Here is a 25,963-nt window from a genome sequence, read left to right as displayed (position 1 = left end):
TTTCCCAAACTAGGTTAAAGGTCCAAAGCCAGAAATACCATTTCACTCTTACTCTGAACCACATAAGTGTTTGGAGGTGGATGGTGATAGTGCATGAAGAGTTGGAGAATGTAAATAATTTATTCCATTACTACTTCCTTTCTTTGTTTTAAAAATTTCATCCCAAATGGCTTCAGGCAGTTAAGAAGAGTTAGAGAATGATACAAGAGAATACATGTTTAAATGCTTAACTCCATAGTATTTGTACATCTCAACTCTTAAAATAATTTTTTTATTATTCTTAATTATTATTATTATTTGAGATGGAGTCTCGCTGTGTCGCCCAGACTGGAGTGCAGTGGTGCGATCTCAGCTCACTGCAACCTCTGCCTCTCGGGTTCAAGCAAGTCTCCTGCCTCAGCCTCATAAGTAGCTGGGACTACAGGGGCATGCCACCACTCGCCCAGCTACTTTTTGTATTTTTAGTGGAGATGGGGTTTCACCACGTTGCCCAGGCTGGTCTCCAACTCCTGACCTCTAGTGATCTGCCGCCTCGACCTCCCAAAGTTCTGGAATTACAGGCATGAGCCACCATGCCTGGCCTTGTTTTTAATTTTTGTGGGTACATAGTAGGTGTATACATTTATGGGTTATAGGAGATATTTTGATACAGACATGCAATGTGTAATAATCACATCAGGGTAAATGTGGTATCAGTAGGTCTCAACTTTTAATGATTATGTGAACTTGTCATGCTGTATCCCATCTCTGGCTCCTTCTTGGATGGAAGGAAGGAGGGATGGGGGGCATAGCACCTACCATTTAAATTGGACACCTATAATCATCATTTGGATCTTGTCTCACCTGCTCCAGACCATTTGCAGAAGAAGGAAATGAGATATAGATTGCATTACACCTAAAAAGATATGAAAGAGCCATGTGACAGCTGGCGGGGAGGGTCTTTGGAACTGTATTTTAACAATCTGTTCTCATGAGCCTGTGCACCACTAGCTCCAGCACACCACTGGTTTTAACCAATCTAGAATGAGAACTCACATTGCCTTGACCTGTCACACACACTTCTGTCTCAGAATGAGCCTTTGCTGATTCAATGTCCACTTCCCACACTGTCTTCCGCCATACAGCCCTTGAAAGAAATTCCTAACAGCTGGAGTTTTTGGCAGCTTATGTCCCACTCCGTGAAACAGACCAGTTCAGTTTTTTTTCTCGGACCGCCTAAGCACTTACCTGTTTTCTTCTCTGATACACTGATACACTGATTTCTCTCTTTATGTTTAGAATCCGCTCCATTTCACCATTAGCTCTTAAGCTTCTTGAGGGAAGGATGTGATGTATACCTCTCTGGTTCCTGATTGTCTTGCACATAATCGAACTCAATGAATTGCTGCTGCTGGTTTTGACTTTCCATTAATGGTTACATTTGATTGTTGAAACTAAAATCTTGGGCTCTCTTGAATTGCTCTAGTCTTCATTATATAGTAAATGGCTGTCCCCTGCCTGGCCTACTTGCTACATCCTCCTAAATCAGGAATGATTTGACTATACATTATATCTAGGATGGTTTCAAAATGATTAATTTGCTTTTAACTTGTATGTTAAGAAAGCTGACTGTACTTTTCCCACCTTTAGGTGCTGAAAGATGGGCGTTTGGTAAACAAGAATGGATCATCTGGGCCTATACTAACAGTGTCACTTTTTGGGAGGTGGTACACAGAGGACTCACATTACAGCTCGTGTGGGACAAGCAATTCAGCAATAACTTACTTGCTAATATTCATATTATTAATGATCATAGCTTTGCAAAATATTGTAATGGTATAGGGCGTCTCTTTATCACTCAGCTTCTGCATCATATACTTGGCTAAATGTGTTTATCGGCTTTCCAAGTTTACTAAGAAACTTTGAAGGGCTATTTCAGTAGTATAGACCAGTGAGTCTTAAATATTTTTTCTCATCAAGAATTATTTTTTAAGTATTATGATAGTGTTGTCCATTTTTTTGGCTACTCTGAAATGTTGCAGTGTGGAACAATGGAAAGAGCCTGGGTGTCTGGGTCAGATAAATGAAGATCAAACTCCAGCTCCAGCCTCATTTGCTTGAGACTTTGTGTGGGTTTGTATGTGTGGGAGTGAGGAGTTTCAGGGCCATTGCAAACATAGCTGTGCCCTTGAAGAGAATAGCAATGCTGGGAATTTAGAGGTTTATGCTGAATTCCCTTTGACATTAAAGACAATTTGAATTCACCTAGTTTTCTGTGCTAACGTTTATCAGGAGATTTACTTTCTAATCAAAAGGCAATGTTGACATTTATTTCTACAGTGAACATAGTTTTGAGTGCTAGAAGAATTGACAGGTATTCCAAGTTCATATCAAAGGAGACCTGACCCAGGGCACTCATAGCCCCAACTGTCCCACCTTAAGGCTATGGCATAATTTAACAGGCAGAAATATCATAACACAAAGACCATGACAGTTAAAAGTTACACTATTTTCAGCATTTGGTTGACTTTTTACAAAATACACATATTCCATGCTACTTGAAGTATGCTAGTATATATGTTATTGATCGTTTAATTCAGATACTCTTAAAATTAAAGAACTGATTTTGAATTTTCAGATTTATTTTCTGATTTTTATCTCCCAAAGTATTTTTAAGTTCAACACTTTTACATAAAAAAATCACAGTTGAAGCATTTATCTTTGTTTTTACATATTGTCATAAACCTACTTATGGATTTGATTTTAAAATTCTACTAAAATACACTAGAAAAGTAAGGTTCCTTTTATAATCTCATGGTTACTATTAAGAGAAGGAATATGGAAGTTAAGCCATACTTTGTATTTCATTTTGAGAAGAGCATACATATTCCCTATGTTCAGCATTGGGACATCGAAGATGGTAATTTTAAAGCTGTAATGAACATGCATTTGTGTATATAGTCCAAATCATATAATCATCAAAGTTTTATGTTCTTTTTTCTTTTCTTTTTTTTTTTTTTTTTTTTGAGACAGAGTCTCACTCTGTCACCCAAGCTGGAGTGCAATGGCGGGAAGTTCAGCTCATTGCAACCTCCGCCTCCTGGGTTCAAGTGCTTCTCCTGCCTCAGCCTCCCAAGTAGCTGGAATTACAGGCACCCACCACCATGCCTGGCTAATTTTGGCATTTTTAGTAGAGATGGAGTTTCGCCATGTTGGCCAGGCTGGTCTCGAACTCCTGACCTCAGGTGATCCACCCACCTTGGCCTCCCGATGTGCTGGGATTACAGGCATGAGCCACCACGCCTGGCTTCTTTTTTCTTTTCGTAAAGTATGGCACATTTAAAATTTGCCAAGTTTTGCTTGAGGAAGTTAGATGTTGTGCAGTGGTTTTGAAGCATGTATTTTGGCTCTTGGGCAATGATGTTTCATTTGCAGAAGTTTAGATGTTGATTGAAAATCAACAGCTGACCTTAAACCAACTGGTTTGAGTAAGATACAAGCAAGGAGCTCCTTTCACAGAAAGGGACAGTTCTGATTCAAGCTTGGAGCTGTCAGCTGTACCTCAAATAAAAAACAAAAGCACCAAGTGCCAAGGATATTAAAGAGCACTTAATGCTCTACTGTAAAATTGCCTGCACCACATTTTAACCCATCTCCACAGTGGTTTCTCACATACATTTTATTTTATCAAACAACCCAAGCATAGTTTCATTTGGCCTTAATATTTCTTTGATAACTGTCTTTCATCCCATTTTATTTTTATTTGTTTGTTTGTTTATTTATTTATTTATTTATTTTGAGACAGAGTCTCGCTCTGTCGCCCAGGCTGGAGTGCAGTGGCGTGATCTCTGCTCACTTTAAGCTCTGCCTCCTGGGTTCACGCCATTCTCCTGCCTCAGCCTCCTGAGCAGCTGGGACTACAGGCGCCTGCCACCACGTCCGGCTAATTTTTTGTATTTTTAGTAGAGACGGGGTTTCACCGTGTTAGCCAGGATGGTCTCGATCTCCTGACCTCATGATCCGCCCGCCTTGGCCTCCCAAAGTGCTGGAATTACAGGCGTGAGCCACCATGCCCGGCCTCATCCCATTTTAAAATTTCATGTTAGTTCTTGAGTCCCTTGTGGTTCTGGAGATAGTAAACAGAGCTCTTATTTTCTCCTATTTGGCTTTCATTAGGCTTTTTTTCTGAAATGCTCTTTTACAACTTCCTGGTTACAGCCCCCTGTATTACAAAGTCACGTGCTCAGCAGCAGCCTTCTCTCAGGGCTCACTACCTAGCCTTCCTTAATTCATTTAGGAAGCATTGATCACCTACTATATCCCAAGCACTAAGTACTGAGACAGTGGTCTATGTACTCTCTTTGCTCCCTTTGCCACTCTGTGACATTGCCCCCTTTGATATGATCTATTTCCATAATTTCTGTGATATGCTCACAACCTACTTTGCAGTTACGCTGCCCCTACTTTCTGCTTTCTTTGCATTTTGACCTGTCCTCATAGTGTTGGCTCATTGCTCTGTACAGGTGATTTCTGTTAGCATTCTTTCTGTTTTGGCTTCTTTCCTAAATTCTTTTTACATTTCTAACTCCATTCTGACCATCATTCCAAGATAGTCCATAGGTGATAATGTTCTAAAAGATATCTGAGGCTGGATGCCTGCTTAGGTCAATATGGTTATTACACCCCCACCGACACTCACACGCTTACACTGAGCCACACGCAGCTACTTCCAATGAAAGCATTCCTGAGAAGACATTTGGATAAAGAAACAGGGACAACTGTGAAGAGGATTTCTTGAGTATGCAAATAAGACAGAAAGTACTTGGAATGGGAAAGAAAACATGCCTGTAATCCCTGTACTTTGGGAAGCTGAGGAAGGAGGACTGCTTGAGCTCAAGAGTTCAAGACCAGCCTGAGCAACATGGTAAAACCCTGTGTGTACCAAAAATACAAAAAGCCAGCCAGGTGTGGTGGTGTGTGCCTGTGTTCTCAGCTACTCGGGAGGCTGAAGTGGGAGGATCACTTGAGCCTCTGAGGTCAAGACTGCAGTGAGCTGTGATCACGCCACTACACTCCAGCCTGGACAAAAGAGCAAGATCTTGTGTCCGAAAAAAAAGAAATCAACAATTTATTTGAGAATTTCTAGACCACATGAAGCTAAGTCAAAGGAGAAAAAAAATGAGAGTGAACTGACTAATTTCAATTTACCTGTTTTCAAGAATTCTGTGACATCTTATTTTGTTTGAATATGGATTGAACAACCCTGCTAAAAGCTTTAATCAGTTATGTTATAAACCTTTGCTTCCCTGTTCCGTTTCATTTTGCATTTCAGAAATTAATTTAAAAAATACTGCACATCTACTACCATCTGATCTTTGTCAAACTGGACAAAAACATGCAATGGGGAAAGTATTCCCTATTTAATAAATAATGCTGGGAAAACTGGCTAGCCACAGGCAGAAAATGGAAACTGGACCCCTTCCTTACACCTTATACAAAAATTAACTGAAGATGGATTAACGACTTAGATGTAAAACCCAAAATTATAAAAACCTTAGAAGAAAATGTAGACAATATCATTCAGGACATAGGCATGAACAAAGATTTCATGACAAAAACACCAAAAGCAATTGCAACAAAAGCAAAAAGTGACAAGTGGAATCTAAACCGAAGAGCTTCTGCACAGCAAATGGAACTATCATCAGAGTGAACAGACAAACTACATAAAGGGAGAAAATTTTTGCAATCTGTCCTTCTGACAAAGGTTCAATATCCAAGAATCTACAAGGAACTTAAACAAAAATTTTGCAATCTATCCACCTGACAAGGGCCCAATATCCAGAATCTACAAGGAACTTTTTTTCTACAAGAAAAAAAAAAAACCATCAAAAAGTGGGCAAAGGGCATGAACAGACACTTCTCGAAAGAAGACATTTATGCAGCTAACAATCATATATAAAAAAAACTCAGCTGGGCGTGGTGGCTCATGCCTGTAATCCCAGCACTTTGGAGGCTGAGGCAGGTGGATTACTTGAGGTCAGGAGTTCGAGACCAACCTGGCCAACATGGTGAAACCCTGTCTCTACTAAAAGCACAAAAATTAGCTGGGTATGGTGGCAGGCACCTGTAGTCCCAGCTACTTGGGAGGCTGAGGTGGGCAGATCTCTTGAGCCCGGGAGATGGAGGTTGCAATGAGCTGAGATCCTGCCACTGCACTCCAGCCTGGGCAACAGAGTGAGACTCTGTCTCAAAAAAGAAAAAAAATGCATATTCCAAGTTATTTAAACATTTTATTTCTGCAAATGTTTCTGACCCACAGATTGTTTTGCATAACAATCACCCATGGACCCACAACCCAGCTTATGCAATAAGACAATATGAATAGAGCAGAAGCCTCTGTGTCCCGGCCCCAGCACATCTCCTCTTGTCCCCATCCCCTTCCCACTGAGGAAATCCCTCTCCTAAGATTGTGATAGATTATTCCCATGACTTCTTGGTAGTTTTCTATGTACGTACACAACCCTACTTAGTACAATTTTGCATCTTTTTCAAATTTGTATTCTGTATATGGCAAATTACTCACATTTTGCATGTTTCTTATTTTTATACTCAACATTGTGAGCTTAGCCCATGTAAAAAAAAACATTGCTCTATTTCATTCACTTTCACTGCTTTATGGTGTACTGTTTTCACTGCTTTATGGTGCACAGCTATACGGATATACAGATTACTAAGTTATTACCTTTCAGCTCCAAACCCACCCTTCCATATTCTTTTTTTGTGTGGCTGCTCCCTGCTAAATTCTGCCAGTAGGGGGCACTAGAGGGACACCTAGGTTGGAAGAGGAAAGGGACTTGTCCTGTCAGCTGACCTATCAGTGTCTTCCCATCCACAATATTGTACCTGGCAGCAGCAGTTTGTTCTAGTAGCCATTGGTTCTAGTTTCCAGGGTTTTTTTTCCACACTCTCAGAACCAGCATTATTGCCATTCTTCAAAAATACCAGCACCAGCCAGTACCGAGGTCCAGCTCCATGGGGCCCCTATGAAGATCTGATTCATCAGCACCAGCTGGAGAGCACCCTCTTCTCCCACTCCTGAGCCTCAGCTCTACAGGCTCCTCCAGTCACCTTCCAGCTTCTAACACTCTCCTCTTCCGTCTGTTCACACGCTTGGAGTAGTAGCTGCTTCCTGTAGTTACTATCTCAGAGTTACCCCAGTGTTCATTTTTTGCCCTTTATTCATCAAATACCTGTTGGGCTAGATCTTTATATTAAATTTTCTTAAAATAATTGGGATGGTTTCTGTTTTCTGGTTGCATCTTGCCTGGTACAACCGATAAAGCATTATTCATTTGTCCGTTCTCCAGGTGATGGATATGGTGAGTATGGCCAGGCCTGCTGTATGGAAATTGTGGGTAAACCAGATGATGTGCTAACATACAAAATGTGGTTGCATTCAGCCACGATGCGGTGGTGGACCCAGGCATGTGATCATGGCCCCTCAACCAGCCATCAGTAGGCAGGTAGCATAACTATTTTGGGCTTTCTCTAACATGGAGTGGTGACGTGGAGTGATGTGAGCTGACATGGACTTTCTTTGACCTGGCATTTTCTTCACTATAAGAAAGTTACTGAAGCCATGACCTTTGGATACATCTATGTGAAAACACACACAGGTTTAGCGTCTATATATATCCTTTATCTCGAATATATAATGTACTTTGTGGTGCTTATGTGATTTCTCAGTAATAAGCTGAATGCTGAACCATGAAGCAATGTTAGCCAATTCTGCATCATCGTTTTGAAGAACGTTTGTTCCTGGACTTTTGTTGCATGGTCAAGTTTAACATATACTTAAGTTTTCTCCTTTTTTAGTTGTTTGTTTATTGCAATTATTAGTAGTATTATTTTCTATTATAACTAAAGCTTCTCTGAGCATTCTTGTACGTGTCTTCTTGTGCATCTTAAAAAATCAAATGAATTTTTGGGTGCATACTGTAGGTCAGGCAAGCCCTGTGCTGGATGGTGATAAATAAAACAAACATTCTATTTCCAAAAGATCTCAGTCTAGAAGAAGAGACAGAGCATCACCACTGCCATCATTACTACCACTCATTATCATAGCAATTAAATAATGAGCGTTTAGAGTATGTCTCACACTGTGCTAAGCATTTTCAAGGATCTCATTTAATACATATAATAATAAAATATGATAGCGCTATGATCAATACAAGGACCAGAAATGGATCAATTCTACCTTGGAAGACCAGAAAGATGTCACAGACAAGCAGAATAAGATAGTCAGGGCATTCTCAATAGAGTTAGTCATGCATGCAAAGACATGGAAGTATGCTTCAAGCAGTGTTTAATGTATTAGGGAGGAAGAGGATGCAAGGAGGAAGGATAAGGACAGACGATGTAAAAAATAAGACTGGAGAGATAGTCCAGAGTCAGTGTTGAAACACAAATGAAGTCTAGACTTTATCCAGAAGCTGAGAGAAAGACACATTGAAGAGTTTTAGAGTCAAGTAGCCATGAGGGACTAAACAGTTTAAAAACTAGCTAGATTTGATGGTTGTTTGAAGGATGGAGTGGAGGAAGAAGTTCTGAAGGCAGAGTGGCCAGGAAGGAGCCAATTGCAGCAGTCCCCTCAGGGTAGTGGAGACAGGTACGGGGACATGCTTGAGGAACAGCAAAGAAGTCAATGCAACTGGAGCTGAGTGAACATGGGAAAAGTAGTAGGAATTGTTAGAAGTGACAGCTTATAGTGGTTTTTTTAGGCATTGTAAGAACTTGGCCTTTTACTCTGAGTAAAGTCGAACACCACTGATAGGTTTTTTTTTTTTTTTTTTTTTTTTTGAGATGGAGTTTCACTCTTGTTGCCCAGGCTGGAGTGCAGTGGTGCAATCTCGGCTCACTGCAACCTCTGACTCCCGGGTTCAAGTGATTCTCCTGCCTTAGCCTCCTAAGTAGCTGGGATTACAGGTGCATGCCACTATGCTCAGCTAATTTTGTATTTTTAGTAGAGAGGGGGTTTCTCCATGTTGGTCAGGCTGGTCTCAAACTCCTGACCTCAGGTGATCCGCCCACCTTGGCTTCCCAAAGTGCTGGGATTACAGGTGTGAGTCACTGCACCCAGGCCATCGATAGGTTTTGAGCAGAGGAATGATATGATTAGTCTTACATTTTAATAGAAGGGCTCTGATTGTTGTTGTGCAAACGTAGAAGTAGTGGTACAAAAACCAGGTGCAGGGGTTTGGGAATAATCCAGACTAGTGATAATGATGGCTTGGACCACAGTTGCTGTAGTAAAAGACCACTTGTTGAACGTGCGTAGAGTGAGAGAGACAGAAAGAAGTAAGGATGACTCCAAGGTTTTTGGCCTGAACAAAAGGGAGATGAGAGAAGCCATTAATTAAGATCTGAAAGACTGCTGGTGAAAGAGCATCAGGAGGAGAAGGTCAGGAGCTCAGTTTTGTTCATGTTGATCAGATAAGCCTTCATACATCCAAGTGGAGATTTTGAGTAGACTGTTGCCAGACATAAGAGTCTAGAGTTCTCAAGAGAGGTTTGAGGTAGATATATAAATCTGTGAGTCACTAATATTAAGAAATATATAAATGGTATCTAAAGAGATGAAATGGATGTAATCACCTAGGAAGTGAGTGTAGATAGGAACAGAAGACTTCCAAAGGTTGGGCCCCAGGGTGCACCAATGTTGCCAAGTCAGGGATGATGAGTAGAAACCAGAAAAAAAAGTCCAAAGAAACAAAACAAAGTAAACAAATACAAAAACTAAGAAGAAAGAAAGAGGAAAACTAAAAGAGTGTGAAGAAGAAAGTACACTAAGAATGAGATAATGGCAGCTGTGCCAAATACTACCAAGACATTGAGTAAGATGAGATTGAGAATTGACCATTGGACTTAGTAATAGGGAGATTAATGGGAACTGGACAAGGCAGTGAAGTCATGGGGGTAAAATCCTGTTGGGAGGACAGGAATTGAGGCAAGGAGTACATACCATCGTGTAAAGGAATTTTGTTGTAAAATAAAGATGAGAAATGGGGCAGGAATTGGAAGGGGATGTCAGATCAAAAGGGTTTTTTTTTTTAAGATAGAAAATATTACAGGATAGTTGTAGAATATATAATAGGATATTTGTGTTTTCTTTATTGTATCCAATAGAGAAAGAAAAATTGATGATAAACAGTAACGGGGCCGGGCACGGTGGCTCATGCCTATAATCCCAGCACTTTGGGAGGCCGAGGTGGGTGGATCACTTGAGGTCAGGAGTTCGAGACTAGACTGGCTAACATGATGAAACCCCCTCTCTACTGAAAATACAAAAATCAGCCAGGCATGGTGATGCGCGTCTGAAAGCCCAGCTACTCGGGAGGCTGAGGGAGGAGAATTGCTTGAACCTGGGAGATAGAGGTTTCAGTGAGCCAAGATTGCGCCACTGCACTCCAGCCTGGGTGATGGAGCAAGATTCCATCTCAAAAAAAAAAAAAAAAAAAAAAAAAAAAGGCCGAGCGTGGTTGTTCACACCTATAATCCCAGCACTTTGAGAGGCCGAGGTGAGCAGATCACTTGAGGTCAGGAGTCCGAGACCACCCTGGCCAACATGATAAAACTCCATCTCTGCTAAAAATACAAAAATTAGCCAGGTGTGGGGGCAGATGCCTGTAATCCCAGCTACTTGGGAGGCTGAGGCAGGAGAATCTTTTGAACCTGGGAAGTGGAGGTTGCAGTGAGCCATGTTTATACCACTACACTCCAGCCTGGGTGGCAGAGTGAGACCCTGTCTCAAAAACAAACAAACAAAAAAATAAACAAAGTAAGAGAGAAGAACTTCTAGAGCAATGTCCTTGGGATCCAGTGCTCAAAGATAGGGGCTAGACTTAAGTAGGATCAAGAGCAGTCATTTATAGTAAGGATGAGGGGAGGCAGAATTTATAGGTACAAATGGCTGGCAGGTGGGTTGATACTTGGTGGGAGATTGTGGAAGGGAGCTCTTTTGATTTGGATAAATAGGCCTGAAGTTCAGAACGGAAGTTTGAGCTAAAGATAGAGACACAGTCATTATCCTTTTGTAGAAGATAGTTGAAGGTATGAAGTAGAAAAAAACCTGGGGCCAGGGGAGAGGGTAGAGTAAGGGACTGAAAGACAGTGAACAACAGTGTGGCTACTGGCCATAAATGCATTAAGAGTTTAGAGAAGGGAATAGCAACAAGACTGGAGAGACAATGGATTTGAGCTCGAAAGGCAGGATTTGGTCAGAATCATTCCAGGATCAGAGCAACAGTGATCATGTTATAATAAGAAGAGTACTTTTAGCTAAGAACACAAAACATAAAATGGAACCAAGAGAAAGAAGGCTCTTACTGTCTGCTCTGATTCAATATATGCATGGGAAGTATCTTAATTAATGATAGTAATGGTCAAGGGAACTCTAATGGATTACAGTATTGAGGGTTAGGGTGGGAGGAGTGGGATCAGAGAGGCTGATGGAGAGCCTGAAAGAATTCTTGTTCATGGGGTCAGGATCTTGTTAAGGAGAATGGAGAGGAGATTTTACAATGAGTGTTAGAAATAAAGATTTGGGGAAAGCCAATAAACTCTTAGATATTTTATTCCAGCACCTCTTCTCTCCTTTAAAATGTGTCCCTTACATATTTAAAATAAGAATTATATTTATTGTAATACAAAACTTCTGACTCTAAACTTCTTAATCCTACAATAATGCCAGACTGTCATAAGGATTATGTACCAATACAGTGTTTCAAATAACTCATATCTGCATGCCTTATACACCTAGGAAGCAAAAACATTACTAACAACATTGGGTAATAAAATATTTAACTCAAGTTTCTATTGATTTCAACACAAAAAAAGCTGGTACATTTCCTGGAACTAGGGACTGGGAGAATGAAGGGGAATTCCCATATGTTTCCTTTTGATTCTGTTCAGAAAGTCAGGTGAACCAAGAAAAGAGTTAGAATTTCAACTTGAAATATGAAAATTATTTTCTTCTCATCCCAGATCAATCCATCTATCTTACATAGCTTCCCTCTTCTCCTCAGAAATTTTTTTTGAAAAGAACTTTTGTCTGATGTCTGATGAAAATAATTTATGTCAGACATAAATTCAGAATTTAGGGCTGAATTTATGTTCATATGCCCTTGTTCCCTGAAATGATATCAGGGCATAAGGACATATGGAAACACTGTGGGGTACCTGGGAGCAGAAATATTTGGATAATGGAAACGTTTATTGAAACCAAGGGACTTTGAATTATAGAACCAAACCAAACCCAAAATAGACACAAATCTCCATAACTTACAAGTTTCCCTAGATCTTAGAAAGACTCTCAAGAGGGAGAAGCAGTGTTAATGGTTCTAGAATCAGAGATTTAAACCTTAAAAAAAATTCTACATTTTAAATTAACTCATATTCAAACAAGGGGATTCAATCCAAAATTAGGCGAGGGAAGTGAATTTAACTAATCAAAAAACATTTACAGAGCTTAGCACAGTATAAAATTCTATAGAAGCAGCAGAGAATTATAATGTGACCCTGCCCTTAAGGGACTTATAAGGATGATATGTTTAAAAAATAAAAGAATTAAAGGAGAACTTAAAACTTTTTGAATTATTGATTAGTCTTCATATGGAAGCAGGTTTAAACTGTAGAAGACAGGTGAAGTAAATTGCATCTCAATAACAAGAAAGAATGTTCTTAAAATTGACAATGTTCAAACGTGGAATAGACTGGCCCATCAGGTAGTAGATTCCTTCATTCAACATTCATTCATATATTGAGCTTTCACCATCTGTCACACATGTCCCGGGGTGATGAGGTTCAACAGTGAGCAGGACACTTCCCTTACCCTCCAGGGGCCACATCCCAGGATATATCATCTCTATCTAGATGTTTACTGGACATGGATGTTCTGAAAGAAAACAGCAAGTTTCTTTTTAATCTCTTTAAGAAGACAAAACATACATATATAATATTAAGTATTGGTATAATTTTAAATTAAAGGTCAAGACAACAGCAAGGAGTGAGAGACATTCAGCAGCACAGAAAAAAATGCTATAGGAGTTCAGAAATAACACGTAGGACTGGGGTGGATTTGGGAGGACTCTAGGGGGAGCTGGAACTCAGACAGATGGAGAACAAGGGCTTTTCAAATAGAAATGGCCATACAAATATGTAAGTAGAGTGTTCAACAAATTGTTGCTATGATGACTACCTTCCAATATTGGCCCTATTAATAGAAATATTGGCTTACCAGGAAAATTTTTTTTTTATTAAAAGAAAAGACTTCAACTGCCAGTGTGTTTTGGACTGGGATGAATTCATCTGGTTGGCTCAATCTTTTAGTGTTGAGTTGACTCTGAACAATGTCAACAACTGCACTGTACACTTGAATCAATCCAATTATGTCCTGGCTGTCAGTTTTCTTGCACAACATCCTTTCTCAATGCTGTGTTGTGTAATGTACGTGCAAGAAAATATAAACAGCTGATCGCCGGAAAGGATTTAATGTAAAGTTTTTCCAGTGAAACAAAACGTAAGAATCTGAGTTTGTTTTTCAAACATCACTAAATTTTAGTTATGATTATATCACATTTTCCAAAATGTGTGGCAGTTTTTGCCCTCCTTGCCCTGAGTGTTGGTGCACTGGACACTTTTATTGCTGCAGTATATGAGCATGCGGTGATACTACCAAACAGAACAGAAACACCTGTTTCAAAAGAAGAAGCTTTGCTCCTGATGAACAAGAACATAGATGTTTTGGAGAAAGCAGTTAAGCTGGCAGCGAAGCAGGTATTACCCTTTTATACTTGTAAACGAGACTTGCAGTTTGGTAAAAGAGTATTTGGAATTAATGAGAAACTTTTTTGCCCCACTTGTTTCGAGCAGGGTGCACATATCATTGTGACCCCAGAAGATGGAATCTATGGTTGGGTCTTCACCAGGGAGAGCATTTACCCCTATCTAGAGGATATACCAGACCCTGGAGTGAACTGGATTCCATGTAGAGACCCCTGGAGGTAATGTCATGTCATTAATTTCTAAACAAAAAGTAGTGATTTTTTAAAACACCAACAGTAAACTCACTGAACTTGACTGGTAATTGTGTTGATATATAGTCAATCTGTGGCATAGGATGGAGATGCTTTTTTTGCCCTGCAATTTCAACTTTTAGTTTAGATTGAGGGAGTACATGTGCAGGTTTGTTACATGGGCAAATTGCATGACGCTGAGGATTGGGGTACAATGATTGCACCACCCAGCGTAGTATCCAATAGGAAGGTTTTCAGCCCTTGCCTTCCTCTCTCTCTCTCTCCTCTCTATTAGTTCCCAGTGTCTATTGTTCTCATCTTTATGGCCATGAGTTCCCAATGCTTAGCTCCCACTTTTAAGTGAGAACATGCAGTATTTGGTTTTCTGTTCCTGGGTTAACTCGCTGAGGATAATGTCCTTTGTTGCTGCAAAAGACTTGATTTTGTTCCTTCTTGTGGGCACCTAGGTTAATTCCATATCTTTGCTGTTGTGAAAAGTGCTGCGATGGACATACAAGTGCATGAGTCTTTTTGGTAGAATGATTTCCTTTCTTTTGGGTATATACCTAGTAATGGGATTGGGAGTCGAATAGTCGCTGTGTTTTAAGTTCTCTGAGAAATCTCCAAACTGCTTTCCACAATGGCTGAACTAATTTACATTTCCACCAATACTGTATAAGCATTCTCTTTTCTCCATAGCATCTTTTATTATTTGACTTTTTGTTAATAGTCATTCTGACTGGTGTGAGATGATATCTCATTGTGGTTTTACTTGGCATTTCTCTGATGATAAGTGATGTTGAGTGTTTGTTCACATGTTTTTTGGTCACTTGTATGTCCTCTTTTGAGAAGTGTCTGTTCGTATCTTTTGCCCACTTTTCAATGGGGTTATTTGTTTTGTTTTTGCTTATTGATTTCAGTTCCTTATGGATTCTGGATAGTAGACCTTTGTTAGATGCCTAGTTTGCAAGTATTTTCTCCCATTCTGTAGGTTGTCTATTTACTCTGTTGATAGTTGCTTTTGCTGTACAGAGCTCTTTAGTTAAATTAGGTCCTATGTGTCAATTTTTGTTTTTGTTGCAATTGCTTTTGAGGACTTAGTCATAAATTATTTTCCAAAGTTCATGTCCAGAATGGTGTTTCTTAGATTTTCTTCTAGGATTCTTATAGTTTGATGTCATATATTTAAATCTTTAATCCATCTTGAGTTAGTTTTTGTATATGGTGAAAGATAGGGGTCCAGTTTCAATATTCTGCGTATGGCTAGCCAGATATTCCAGCACCTTTTGTTGAATAAGGAGTCCTTTCCCCATGCTTATTTTTGTGAACTTTGTTTGAGCTGCAGATGGCTGTAGGTGTGCGGCTTTGTTTCTAGGCTCTCTATTCTGTTCTATTGGTCTATGTGTCTGTTTTTCTAACAGTACCATGTTGTTTTGATTACTGTAGCCTTGGGTAATGTGATGCCTCAGGCTTTGTTCTTTTTGCTTAGGATTGGTTTGGCGATTCAGGCTCTTTTTTGGTTCCATATGAATTTTAGAAATTTGTTTCTAAATCTGTGAAAAAATGACATTGGTAGTTAGAAATAGTGTTGAGGCCAGGTGCTGTGGGTCATGCCTATAATCCCAGCACTTTGGGAGGCCAAGGCAGGCGGATTACTTGAGATCAGGAGTTTGAGACCAGCCTGGTCGACGTGGTAAAACCCCATCTCTATTAAAATACAAAAATTAGCTGGGCATGGTGGTGTGTGCCTGTAATCCCAGCTACTCAGGAGGCTGAGGCAGGAGAATTGCTTGAAAGACGGAGCGAGACTCTGTCTCAAAAAAAAAAGAAGAAGAAAATAAATAGTGTTGAATCTGCAGATACTGCTTATGTTTCATAATGTGTATCATCTGGCATATCTCCTGTCTGGTAAATGACTTGAGATACTGATGACTAGTTGGTTATTTGTTGCAATTGTCTTTCAAGAATAGTAGGTGTGACCAGGCATGGTGGCTCACACTTGTAATCCCATTACTGTGGGAAGCCAAAGGAGGAGGGCTGCTTGAAGCCAGAAGTTTGAGACCAGCCTGCACAGCAAAGCCAGACCCTATTTCTGCAAATAAAAAAATTAACCAGGTGTGGTGGCACACACCTATAATCCCAGCTACTCGAGAGGCTGAAGCAGGAGGATCACTGGAGCCCAGGAGTTTGAGGCTGCAGTGAGCTATGATTGCACCACTGCACTCCAGCCTGGGTGACAGTAAGACCTTGTCTTAAAAAAAATAGTAGGTATAGGCTGGGTGTGGTGGCTCACGCCTGTAATCCCAGCACTTTAGGAGGTGGAGGTGGGCAAATCACCTGAGGTCAGGAGTTCGAGACCAGCCTGGCCAACGTGGTGAAACCCCATCTCTACTAAAAAATACAAACATTAGCTGGGTGTGGTTGTGCATGCCTATAATCCCAGCTACTCGAGAGGCTGAGGCAGGAGAATTGCTTGAACCCAGGAGGCAGAGGTTGCAGTGAGCCGAGATCATGCCACTGCACTCCAGACTGGGCAACAGAGTGAGACTCCATCTCAAAAAAAAAAAAATAGTAGGTATATACACAATTTTTATAGTAAATGTGTTCAATTGGGTTTGAACAAAGTGAAAAAGTTGGAATATCTAGAACCTGTGTCCCAAATACAAGTAAGTTGGTTCATCTATGGACACCTGCCTCCTTCACAGGAAGAGTAAGAAGATGAATGAGCCTGTTTCCAAAGAACTTTACTATCACTATCATTTACAATGCAATCAATATGGCCAATGGAAATTGTACAGGACTTGAAAAAGGAAGCCCTACTTCTGGGACCACATTTTACGACCACCTAGCTGAGTGATGTAAGCATATAACCTAAATGCTTAACATTTCTGTTTCTTTACCTGTAAAACAGGGATAATAGAGCCCCTTAATTCTCTTACACAGTAGACAAGAGTAATGAAGTAATACACATGGAATTTGTACATTGTAATGCACTCTCCAATGCTAGCTGTCACTATTCCTTTTTTTTTTTTTTTAACAGAAGGGACTGAGTCTGAACTTCTTTGTGTTCTTGTCCTTTGAGAGCCTTTAGTAATTATTAGTAGATGTAATTTAGGCATAACTTTCTTAAAGAAAATATGCATAATAAATATGATATCTGTGAAATAGATTATTTTAGTTGTATTAACTTTTAAAAATAGTTTAAGGTTATTTCTTTAAATGGCAAAATTGATGGGTTAAGAAGTCATTTAACTTGCTAATTTTAAATTTACATGCACCTGTTTAGAACTACACCTATTGTGCAAAAAGAGAAACTTCTTTGATAATTTTACCTATGTAAAATTAAGTGGAAAGTCATGCTTAATGGTACAACATTCAGGCTCAGCTATGTGAGTCAGGCCTCACTCTGGGATTTTTCCCTTTGGAAAAATATTCTCTAAACATTGCATGGTCTGTGTTTACAGAAACCAGGTTACTATGACTCAACATCTACTTGCTTATGAGGCGTTTCCCAGAACAGGAAGGAATCATTATTTGCTGCAGTTGATGAGGCTTACACTAAAATGTACTGTGTTTGACTGGGCTAATGAAACTGACTTTTCCAGGGAAAAGATATCCATAAATTTGATAATTAGCTATCGATAAATTATTTTAAGCTGGGATAGTAAGTGACTGATGAAATGTCAACATTATGAACTCTTACACCTACTTATTCAAATGGCAACCTTTCAGTTTTGTGTTACAAAAAGGAGAAATCCAGTATTTCATATAATGATAATATTGGAAAAGAAAGTCAGTTTTCTCCCTAGTGATATTTATCCCTGAAGAGAATAGCAGAGAGTCATGTGGTCATCTTTGTGTGTTGAAATATTTAGAATGCTGACATGTCAAACAGTTCCATGGGCTTTTTCATGAGTAACTAGTAGGAAATATTAAATAACTGAAATTATTTAGTCAAGAAAAGAAAAATTAAACAAAGGACATGATAAACTTATTAAAGGTCTTAATGAATATGAATATTATTTCTCTGTTTTTTTAAGAAGAAAATAAAAAGAAAAGGTCTAAACCAGTAGGCCATTAATCTGTCCTTTTTATTCAAAGGTTAGTTTAACCTCAATTGCAGAGGGGCTGTGAGTTCATAGAGAGACATGGAATGGCCTCTAATCACACAATCCATAATAGCAATTTTCATTCACTGAGCACTTACTTGGTCCCAAGAACTGTACCTGGTATAAGATACACATTATTACATTCAATTTATGTAGTTGGCATTACTATTTGCATTACAAATATGTGAAAAAAGGAAGGCTTATGATCTCATGATTGGCCATTAGATTGGCTGGAATTAAAACAGCTATGTCCTTTAAGCTGTGCTAATGGAATGGACTCTAAGGGCCTAGATGCACCATATTATAATAAAATTTTTAGTGACTAGCAAATCCACTTATTTGACAGAGTGAGCTGGTTGCTAAACATTTTTTGTCTTATTTTCTGCTGAAATCTGCCTCACTTTAACTTCCTTTCATCTTTTTCCTGCATTCTATGCTATGTTCACACATATGACCCATCTCCTATAAATTAAGCCTTTCAAATATTTGAAGCCAGCTATCACCATGCCACATTCTCTTCTTATATCAAGGATAAATATCTTTAATGTGGATGGACTTGGTAAAACAATTTCATGTCTGTACTTATCTCAGGATTTCTCATGTGGATCCACCAAGGCAGAAAGGAAGCTATTATGTTACATTTGACAGATGAGGAAACTGAGCCAGCATAGTAAAGTGCTTTTTTATTTTTTATTTTAATTTTTAACATTTCCATTACTTACTGCTATATTTGTTTTTTATAGAAACAATCTGGAGGGTACAAACTATTTACTGTCACCTGGCGTTTCTGTTTCCAACCGCATCTCCTATTAGCAAACTTGTACAACTGATGGCTTGGATTATAGAAAAGGTCCTCTCCATTAGCAGAGTCTGCTAAATTTCAAGAGCTTCATTTATCTTCCTGCGAGCACTTCATAAGAGAACATGCTGCTTCTTTTCATCCTCCTCTTCCTCTTCCGTCTTTTCTTTCCTTCAGTCTTGTACTGTAATCTGGAGTTTGGCATAGTAAATTAGGTTAGCTTTCAGGAAGATAAACACTATATCACATGAGAGTTTTAAAATATTTTCTGTTGATTCTTGACCTAGAGCTGTTGTGTTATGGGTAATGGGCAAATAAAGTATCACTTTGGTATTTCAGAAATCACTAAAATATAGTAAGTTTGAGGAAATGTCTATTGAATTAGATTCGGCAACACACCAGTGCAACAAAGACTCAGCTGCCTGGCCAAGGACAACTCTATCTATGTCGTGGCTAATATTGGGGACAAGAAGCCATGCAATGCCAGTGACTGTCAGTGTCCCCCTGATGGCCGTTACCAATACAACACTGATGTGGTGTTTGATTCTCAGGGAAAACTGGTGGCACGCTACCATAAGGTGAGAATCACTTGTGCCTTAGCTCAACTTGTTACTTCTTCTGTGTGCTTGTGGTATGTATTTGTATTTGTGTTTGTTTGTTGAATGTTGGGGAGAGAACTGTTATAGATGTATCTTATAATTATTGCATCATAGTTGAAAAGGAGATTTAATTCAGTTCCATATAAGCGTTCTGGGTTTGCATTTATCATAAAACAGAATATGGTAGAATATTTAAATGGATGTGACAATAGCCACACAAAGCTTTTAATGTTCTCTGAAAATGTTTCATTCATGATTTAATATCAGGTTCATTTTTTAGCCCAATTTGTTAGCATTTCATACTAAGCTACCATATATTCCATTAGGACTTTTTCGATTGCGATGAAAACAAAACCTCAACTGAAAATGGCTTTAAAAAGATGGAAATTTCCTTGCTTATGCACATGTAAAAATTTGTATCATAGAAAGGATAGGTCTCATTTCAGTGCAGTCTGACACTCAGAGGCTCCAAAATTATCATCCACCCCTCTAGCTCTCCTAGCCCTTTGTTACAGCTTTTTTCTCAGGGGAACTCTCCTTTTAGAAGCCACATTGCTGGAGCAACACGAAATTCACATCTTTATCAACAAAATCTACAGGAAGGGTGTATTTCTCCCTCCTAGAACCCTGCAAAGGCCGTATCACTCCTTGATTCAATTAGGTGATGTGCCTTTCCTGAGCTAATCACCAAAGGATGAAGGATAGGCTGCCACATGGGAGGAGAATGGAGGAGCAAGAGGCCTCCATGGACCACAGAGGTGGGAAGTAGCTCTCTCCAGAGCACACACATGCACACAACAGGCCAAACAAAAACCTGAGCAAAACATATGCTGTACTCTTGAGCCCAGGTTAAGTGGAGTTTTGGAAAAAGAATCAGGCTGAAAAGTAAAATAAAATTACTAATGGCTTACTAATTAATAATATGTAGCAACTGCATTATCTAAATTAATTTTCAATGGACTTCACTTCCATAAACCTGGCAGTATCATTGGGACACAGGACAAAGTTTATTTTATTAACATGGTAGTGCTGTTGAAATTTAAAGAATACAGTGGAAAACAATCTGAGAAGTGTAGGATTCAAGATTTCAACCTGTGATTTTAAGATATAAATTTTCACATTTTAAATATCATTTGTACATGTGGTTTCATTCATTGGTTGTAAAAAAAATAAAGTTTTTTTATTAATGTCACAGTAAGAAAATTTATAGATTATGGTATAGTGGGGATGATTTTTACAAATGTATGTATAACAGTTTTATTTTGTTGTTGTTGATTTTGGAAATGGAATCTCGCTCTGTTGCCCAGGCTGGAGTGCAGTGGCATGATCTTGGCTCACTGCAACTCGGCCTCCTGGGTTCCGGGGCTCCTCCTGCCTCAGCCTGCGAGTATCTGGGATTACAGGCACATGCCATCATGCCTGGCTAATTTTTTTTGATATTTATAGTAGAGACAGGGTTTCACCACATTGGCCAGGCTGGTCTCGAACTCCTGACCTCAAGTGATCCACCCGCCTCAGCCTCCTAAAGTGCTGGGATTACAGGCGTAAGCCACCACACATGGCCTATGTGTAACAGTTTTAAACCTGCATGTCAACATACATGAGAGGAAAGATTTAATGGGGAAAGACTTAATTGGTCACGTCTATTTGGCAGTTTTCTTATTAATTTTCTTCTTCTTTGCTTTTTATTAACAGTACAATCTTTTTGCACCTGAAATTCAGTTTGATTTCCCCAAGGATTCAGAACTTGTGACTTTTGACACTCCCTTTGGGAAGTTTGGCATTTTTACTTGCTTTGACATTTTTTCTCATGACCCAGCTGTGGTGGTGGTGGATGAGTTTCAAGTTGACAGCATTCTCTACCCCACAGCATGGTACAACACGCTGCCCCTCCTCTCGGCTGTTCCCTTCCATTCAGCATGGGCCAAGGCCATGGGAGTCAATCTACTTGCTGCAAATACCCACAACACCAGCATGCACATGACAGGTAACTCACACGGGCCTGCACCAAGTGGGAGTGATAGTCTTAGGAAGGCTTCATAGATTTTCAAGCCACAAACTTTTGTTTAATAACTTTATTACCAATTTTAACATCACAAAATTAATAATAGCATTTGTTCCTACTTAAGGAACGTTCATTGTCCTTGTGAATAAAGGAGGCAAACATTATTATCTCAATTTTACTTGAAAGGAAATTGGAGCTGGAGGAAGTCACATAAAAAAATCAAAGCCAGTTCTAAGAAACTTCCTAGCCAATGTGCATTAGTAATATCAAAATAAGTCTGGTTGTTTAGAATAAAGAGATAACCTACAGAGCAGAAAAAAATGTTTGCAAACTATGCATTTCATAAAGATCTAATATCTAGAATCCATAAGGAACTTAAACAAATCAACAAACAAAAAACAAACTATCCCATTAAAAAATGGACAAAGGACATGAACAGACACTTCTCAAAAGAAGACATACATGTGGCCAACAAGCATGTAAAAATGCTCAACATCACTAATCATTAGAGAAATGCAAATCAAAACACAATGAGATACCACCTCACTCCAGTCAGAATGGCTATGATTAAAAAATAAAAAAACAAACAGGTGCTGGCGAGGTTGTGAAGAAAAAGGGAACGCTTATACATTGCTGGTGAAAATGTAAATTAGTTCAGCCACAGTAGAAAGCAGTTTGGCGATTTCTCAGAGAACTTAAAACAGAACTGCCATTCGACTCAGCAATCCCATTAATAGGTATATACCTGAAGGAATATAAATCATTCTACCATAAAGACACATGCACTTGTATGTTAATTGCAGCACTTTTTGCAATAGCAATAACATGGAATCAACCCAGGTGCTCATCAACGGTGAAGTGGATAAAGAAAATCTGATACATATACACCATGGAATACTACATGGTCATAACAAAGAATGAAATAATGTCCTTTGCAACAAGATGGATGCAACTGGAGGTCATTATCCTCAGCGAATTAACACAGGAACAGAAAATCAAATACTGCATGTTCTTACGAGTTGAAGTTAAACATGGAGTACACATGAACACAAAGAAGGGAACAATAAACACCAGGGCTTACTTGAGGATGGACAGTGGGAGGAGGGTGATGACTGAAAAAGTACCTATTGGATACTATGCTCACTACCTGGGTGACAAAATCATTTGCACACCAAACCCCAGCAACATGCAATTTACCCATGTAACAAACCTTCACACGTTTCCCTTCTATACCTAAAATAAAAGTTGGAAGAAAAAAATACAAATAAATAAAAATATTTCAAGCATTAAAAAAAACTTGTTGAAGTGATAAAAATCTCTTTTGACTTAATCAGGTTTTTAGAGTTTCTCCTTTATCATATTCATGTTCAAAGTAATACAGGCTTCCTCTTTAACTGCTTTGTTGTTTGTTGAATAACAAATCCCAAACACAAATAAACTAAATCATCAGTGGAGAGCTAAAATTATTCTTCACGTTGGGGGAATTTTCTAGTTTGTTGCTAAGTTAGCTTAAAACTATGCCCTCCATGTCAAATGATAATTTCAGTGCCAGTAGTACCTTATGGAGGACACAGAGTCAAATTGGAACTTAGGTCAATGTAACAGCTATCTCCTTAACTATCTTGAAAACATGCTTTAATAACTTTGTATTTAATTTCACATAGGAATATTCTATTAGTTGGTCACCATAGCAAATCTGAAACCAATGTTTGTTTTTCTTTATGTTGCTTGTAGGGAGTGGAATCTACGCCCCAGAAGCAGTCAAGGTGTATCACTATGACATGGAAACAGAGAGTGGTCAGCTGTTGCTATCAGAACTGAAGTCTCGGCCCCGCCGTGAGCCCACCTACCCTGCAGCTGTTGACTGGCATGCGTATGCCAGCAGTGTCAAGCCATTTTCCTCTGAACAGTCAGATTTTCTGGGGATGATTTATTTTGATGAGTTTACCTTCACCGAGCTTGAGAGAAATACAGGAAATTACACAGTTTGCCAGAAAGATCTGTGTTGTCATTTAACTTACAAGATGTCTGAGAAGCGAACAGATGAGGTCTATGCCCTAGGTGCTTTTGATGGACTGCACACAGTAGAAGGCCAATATTACTTACAGGTAGAAATGCTTAAATATGTTAGAGTGGCCTTATTATTAGTTTTTCTTCTAGGTTGTCATTGCCTTTCTTTGAAAATTGGGCTGGATTTAGCTAATTTTATAATTAGTAATGTTATATTTATCACTGAATTTTGTCCCCAGAACACATTATTTGTTCAGTCTTAGCAAGAACAGAATTAGTTCTTTTAATTGCAAGGCAAAAATATAAAGCAAATTGATTAGTTCTCAGCAGGCCAGGTTCAGGTTTCAAAAACTGCAATTTCTGTGTATTCTCTTTTCCCATCAGGTTACTTTAGAGCAGTGTTTTTCAAATTGTCTTTAACTAAATCCAGAGAAAGAAGGATATTTTACCTCATAACCCAGTGTAGCCAAGTGGATGTGTGACTGAATTAAAAAAAGATATTTAATAGAAATAGTTTATGAAATAATTTAAAATAGAATTAGAAATAGCTATTATTATGTGTAATGCACTCCGATTTTTAAAATCCTAGTCTATTCTATTTGACTTCAGTTTAAAAATTGCTAATCCTGACCCACTAAATTGATTTTAGGATTCACTAATAAGTTGTTACCTGCAGTTCGAAAAATACTTCTTATGAGGCAATTTAAATATTCCTTTATAGTTTGAAATTGCATTATTTAGCTGAGAAAATATTTGCAAGTTTTCTGACTCCTCTTTTCTTTTCTTCCTTAGATATGCACATTACTGAAGTGTCAAAGCACTGACCTGGAAACATGTGGAGAACCTGTGGGGTCAGCTTTTACCAAGTTTGAAGACTTCTCCCTCAGTGGCACATTCGGAACACGTTATGTTTTCCCACAGATCATTCTAAGTGGGAGTCAGCTTGCCCCTGAAAGACATTATGAGGTAGGAGGTGTGCAGGATGATAAATTCCTTTGAGCAGAGCAGATGGGTAGAGCAGCATAATGAAAATCTTTGAAATAATGAGAGTATAGCAATATCGTGGTTCACATTCTACAAGAAATACTTTAAAGACGTGGAAACTATGATATGGAATACAAGTTGTGGTTTTAGATTGCCATTAGGCTGTGATGGAGAATTTAGGGTTTATTTTTTTAACATAAATGTGATGTTGACCTTCAAGGCAACAGTAAATTCACAGAGAAGCTAAAATAAAAATATTGACTGCTGATAATGGCAATAATGTCATTTGCATGATGTAGAAGGTGCAAATTAAATACACTAAATAATGCATCTACAACTTATTTTCTGGGTATGCTATTTTGAGAAGTTATAATTATAGTAATAACTAATATTTTGTATAGTGTTTCATGAGTTTGAAGAACATATTTTTATACATATTCTTATTTGACCACCTGGGCAACAAATTTATTTGCTGCACTTTCACGCTAAGTCCCTCTACTTTCAGACTTGAAACATGAACCTGGGTCTTCCAACAGCAAATCCTGTGTGATTTTTACCATTCTACACTGCTTTAGGAGGGAGTGATCTTGCCAGAGAAGGGCTCTAGGTTGTAACCTAAACTCTGCACTGAAGTTAATCCTTTGCTTTCTTTGACCAGATTTCAAGAGATGGATGCTTGAGGAGCCGAAGTGGAGCCCCTTTGCCTGTCTTAGTTATGGCCCTGTATGGAAGAGTGTTTGAGAAGGACCCTCCACGCTTAGGGCAGGGATCTGGGAAATTCCAGTGATATCCTTTAGCAAGGCCGTTTTAGGATTAACCTGGCTAAGAGAGGAAGAAAGAAAAGAGATCCGTTAGTGTCTGTTTAGAAGAGATGTCATAAACTTACGGAAACAAATATAATAAACTTAAGCAGATTTGAAAAGCAACAAGTGTGTGTGCAAATTTCACATTTTACATGTTTGGTATAGCACAGGTTCACTTATGGGAGCTGCATTCATCCTCCATGTATGTGAGTTTAAGTATATGTAAGTATGTATATGTATAGTGGAACATATATTTAAATAGGAGGAGGTCCTAGAAAAATCCTTTTGCGGTAACTGCACTAATGTATGCAAGTGTTGTTTCCATCATATGATGGCTAATTTTATGTGTTGATTTGACTGGGTCATAATATGCCCAGATAGCTGGTTAACTATTGTTTCTGGGTGTGTCTGTGGGGGTGTTTCAAGGAAGACAATAGCATTTGAATTGGTGGACTGAGTAAAGCAGACGGTCCTCCCCAGTGTGGATGGGCATCGTCCAGTCCCTTGAGGGCCTGCAGAGAAAAAGAAGAAGGAGGTTTGAATTCATTTTCTGCCAGACTACTTGAGCTGGATAGAGATCTTCTCCTGCCTACATGCGTGTGC

General features: G+C 38.9%; 2 protein-coding genes across 12 annotated transcripts in view; both read left to right on the top strand.

Annotated features, from left to right (window-relative positions):
- The window catches only part of LOC115830450 (vascular non-inflammatory molecule 2), a 28,111-nt gene extending 25,868 nt beyond the window's left edge, over nt 1–2,243 (top strand). For all 3 annotated transcript variants that reach the window (XM_030809701.1, XM_030809703.1, XM_030809700.1), the window contains one exon: nt 1,630–2,243. In XM_030809701.1, coding sequence (XP_030665561.1) covers nt 1,630–1,821 — 192 coding nt within the window. In that variant the 3' untranslated portion in view covers nt 1,822–2,243. The remainder of the gene's footprint in view (nt 1–1,629) is intronic.
- Nucleotides 2,244–13,526: 11,283 nt separating this feature from the next.
- VNN3 (vanin 3) lies at nt 13,527–25,483 on the top strand. 9 transcript variants are annotated; one of them, XM_030809693.1, is made up of 8 exons: nt 13,527–13,812; nt 13,909–14,039; nt 16,757–16,909; nt 19,299–19,537; nt 21,429–21,545; nt 23,298–23,671; nt 24,366–24,539; nt 25,216–25,483. In XM_030809693.1, exons 5-8 carry the CDS (start codon nt 21,491–21,493, stop codon nt 25,342–25,344), a joined length of 732 nt encoding a protein of 243 aa, XP_030665553.1. In that variant the 5' UTR covers nt 13,527–13,812; nt 13,909–14,039; nt 16,757–16,909; nt 19,299–19,537; nt 21,429–21,490; the 3' UTR covers nt 25,345–25,483. The 9 variants fall into 9 exon arrangements, with proteins under 9 accessions (XP_030665553.1, XP_003255774.2, XP_030665554.1 ...); XM_003255726.4 differs by lacking the exon at nt 16,757–16,909 and having other exon boundaries at nt 19,345–19,537; nt 21,254–21,545; XM_030809694.1 differs by lacking the exon at nt 16,757–16,909.
- Nucleotides 25,484–25,963: the final 480 nt, after the last annotated feature.

Source organism: Nomascus leucogenys, chromosome 3, assembly GCF_006542625.1.
Source record: "Nomascus leucogenys isolate Asia chromosome 3, Asia_NLE_v1, whole genome shotgun sequence".
In the NCBI taxonomy this organism is placed as follows: Eukaryota; Metazoa; Chordata; class Mammalia; order Primates; family Hylobatidae; genus Nomascus; species Nomascus leucogenys.
This window is presented reverse-complemented; position numbering and strand designations above follow the sequence as displayed.

Coding starts and splice junctions, on each gene's coding strand:
- VNN3 (XM_003255726.4), top strand. CDS start 13,600: ATGATTATATCACATTTTCCAAAATGTGTGGCAGTTTTTGCCCTCCTT. Junction 13,813..13,908: donor TTAAGCTGGCAGCGAAGCAG/GTATTACCCTTT, acceptor TGTTTCGAGCAG/GGTGCACATATCATTGTGAC. Junction 21,546..23,297: donor CACCAGCATGCACATGACAG/GTAACTCACACG, acceptor TGTTGCTTGTAG/GGAGTGGAATCTACGCCCCA.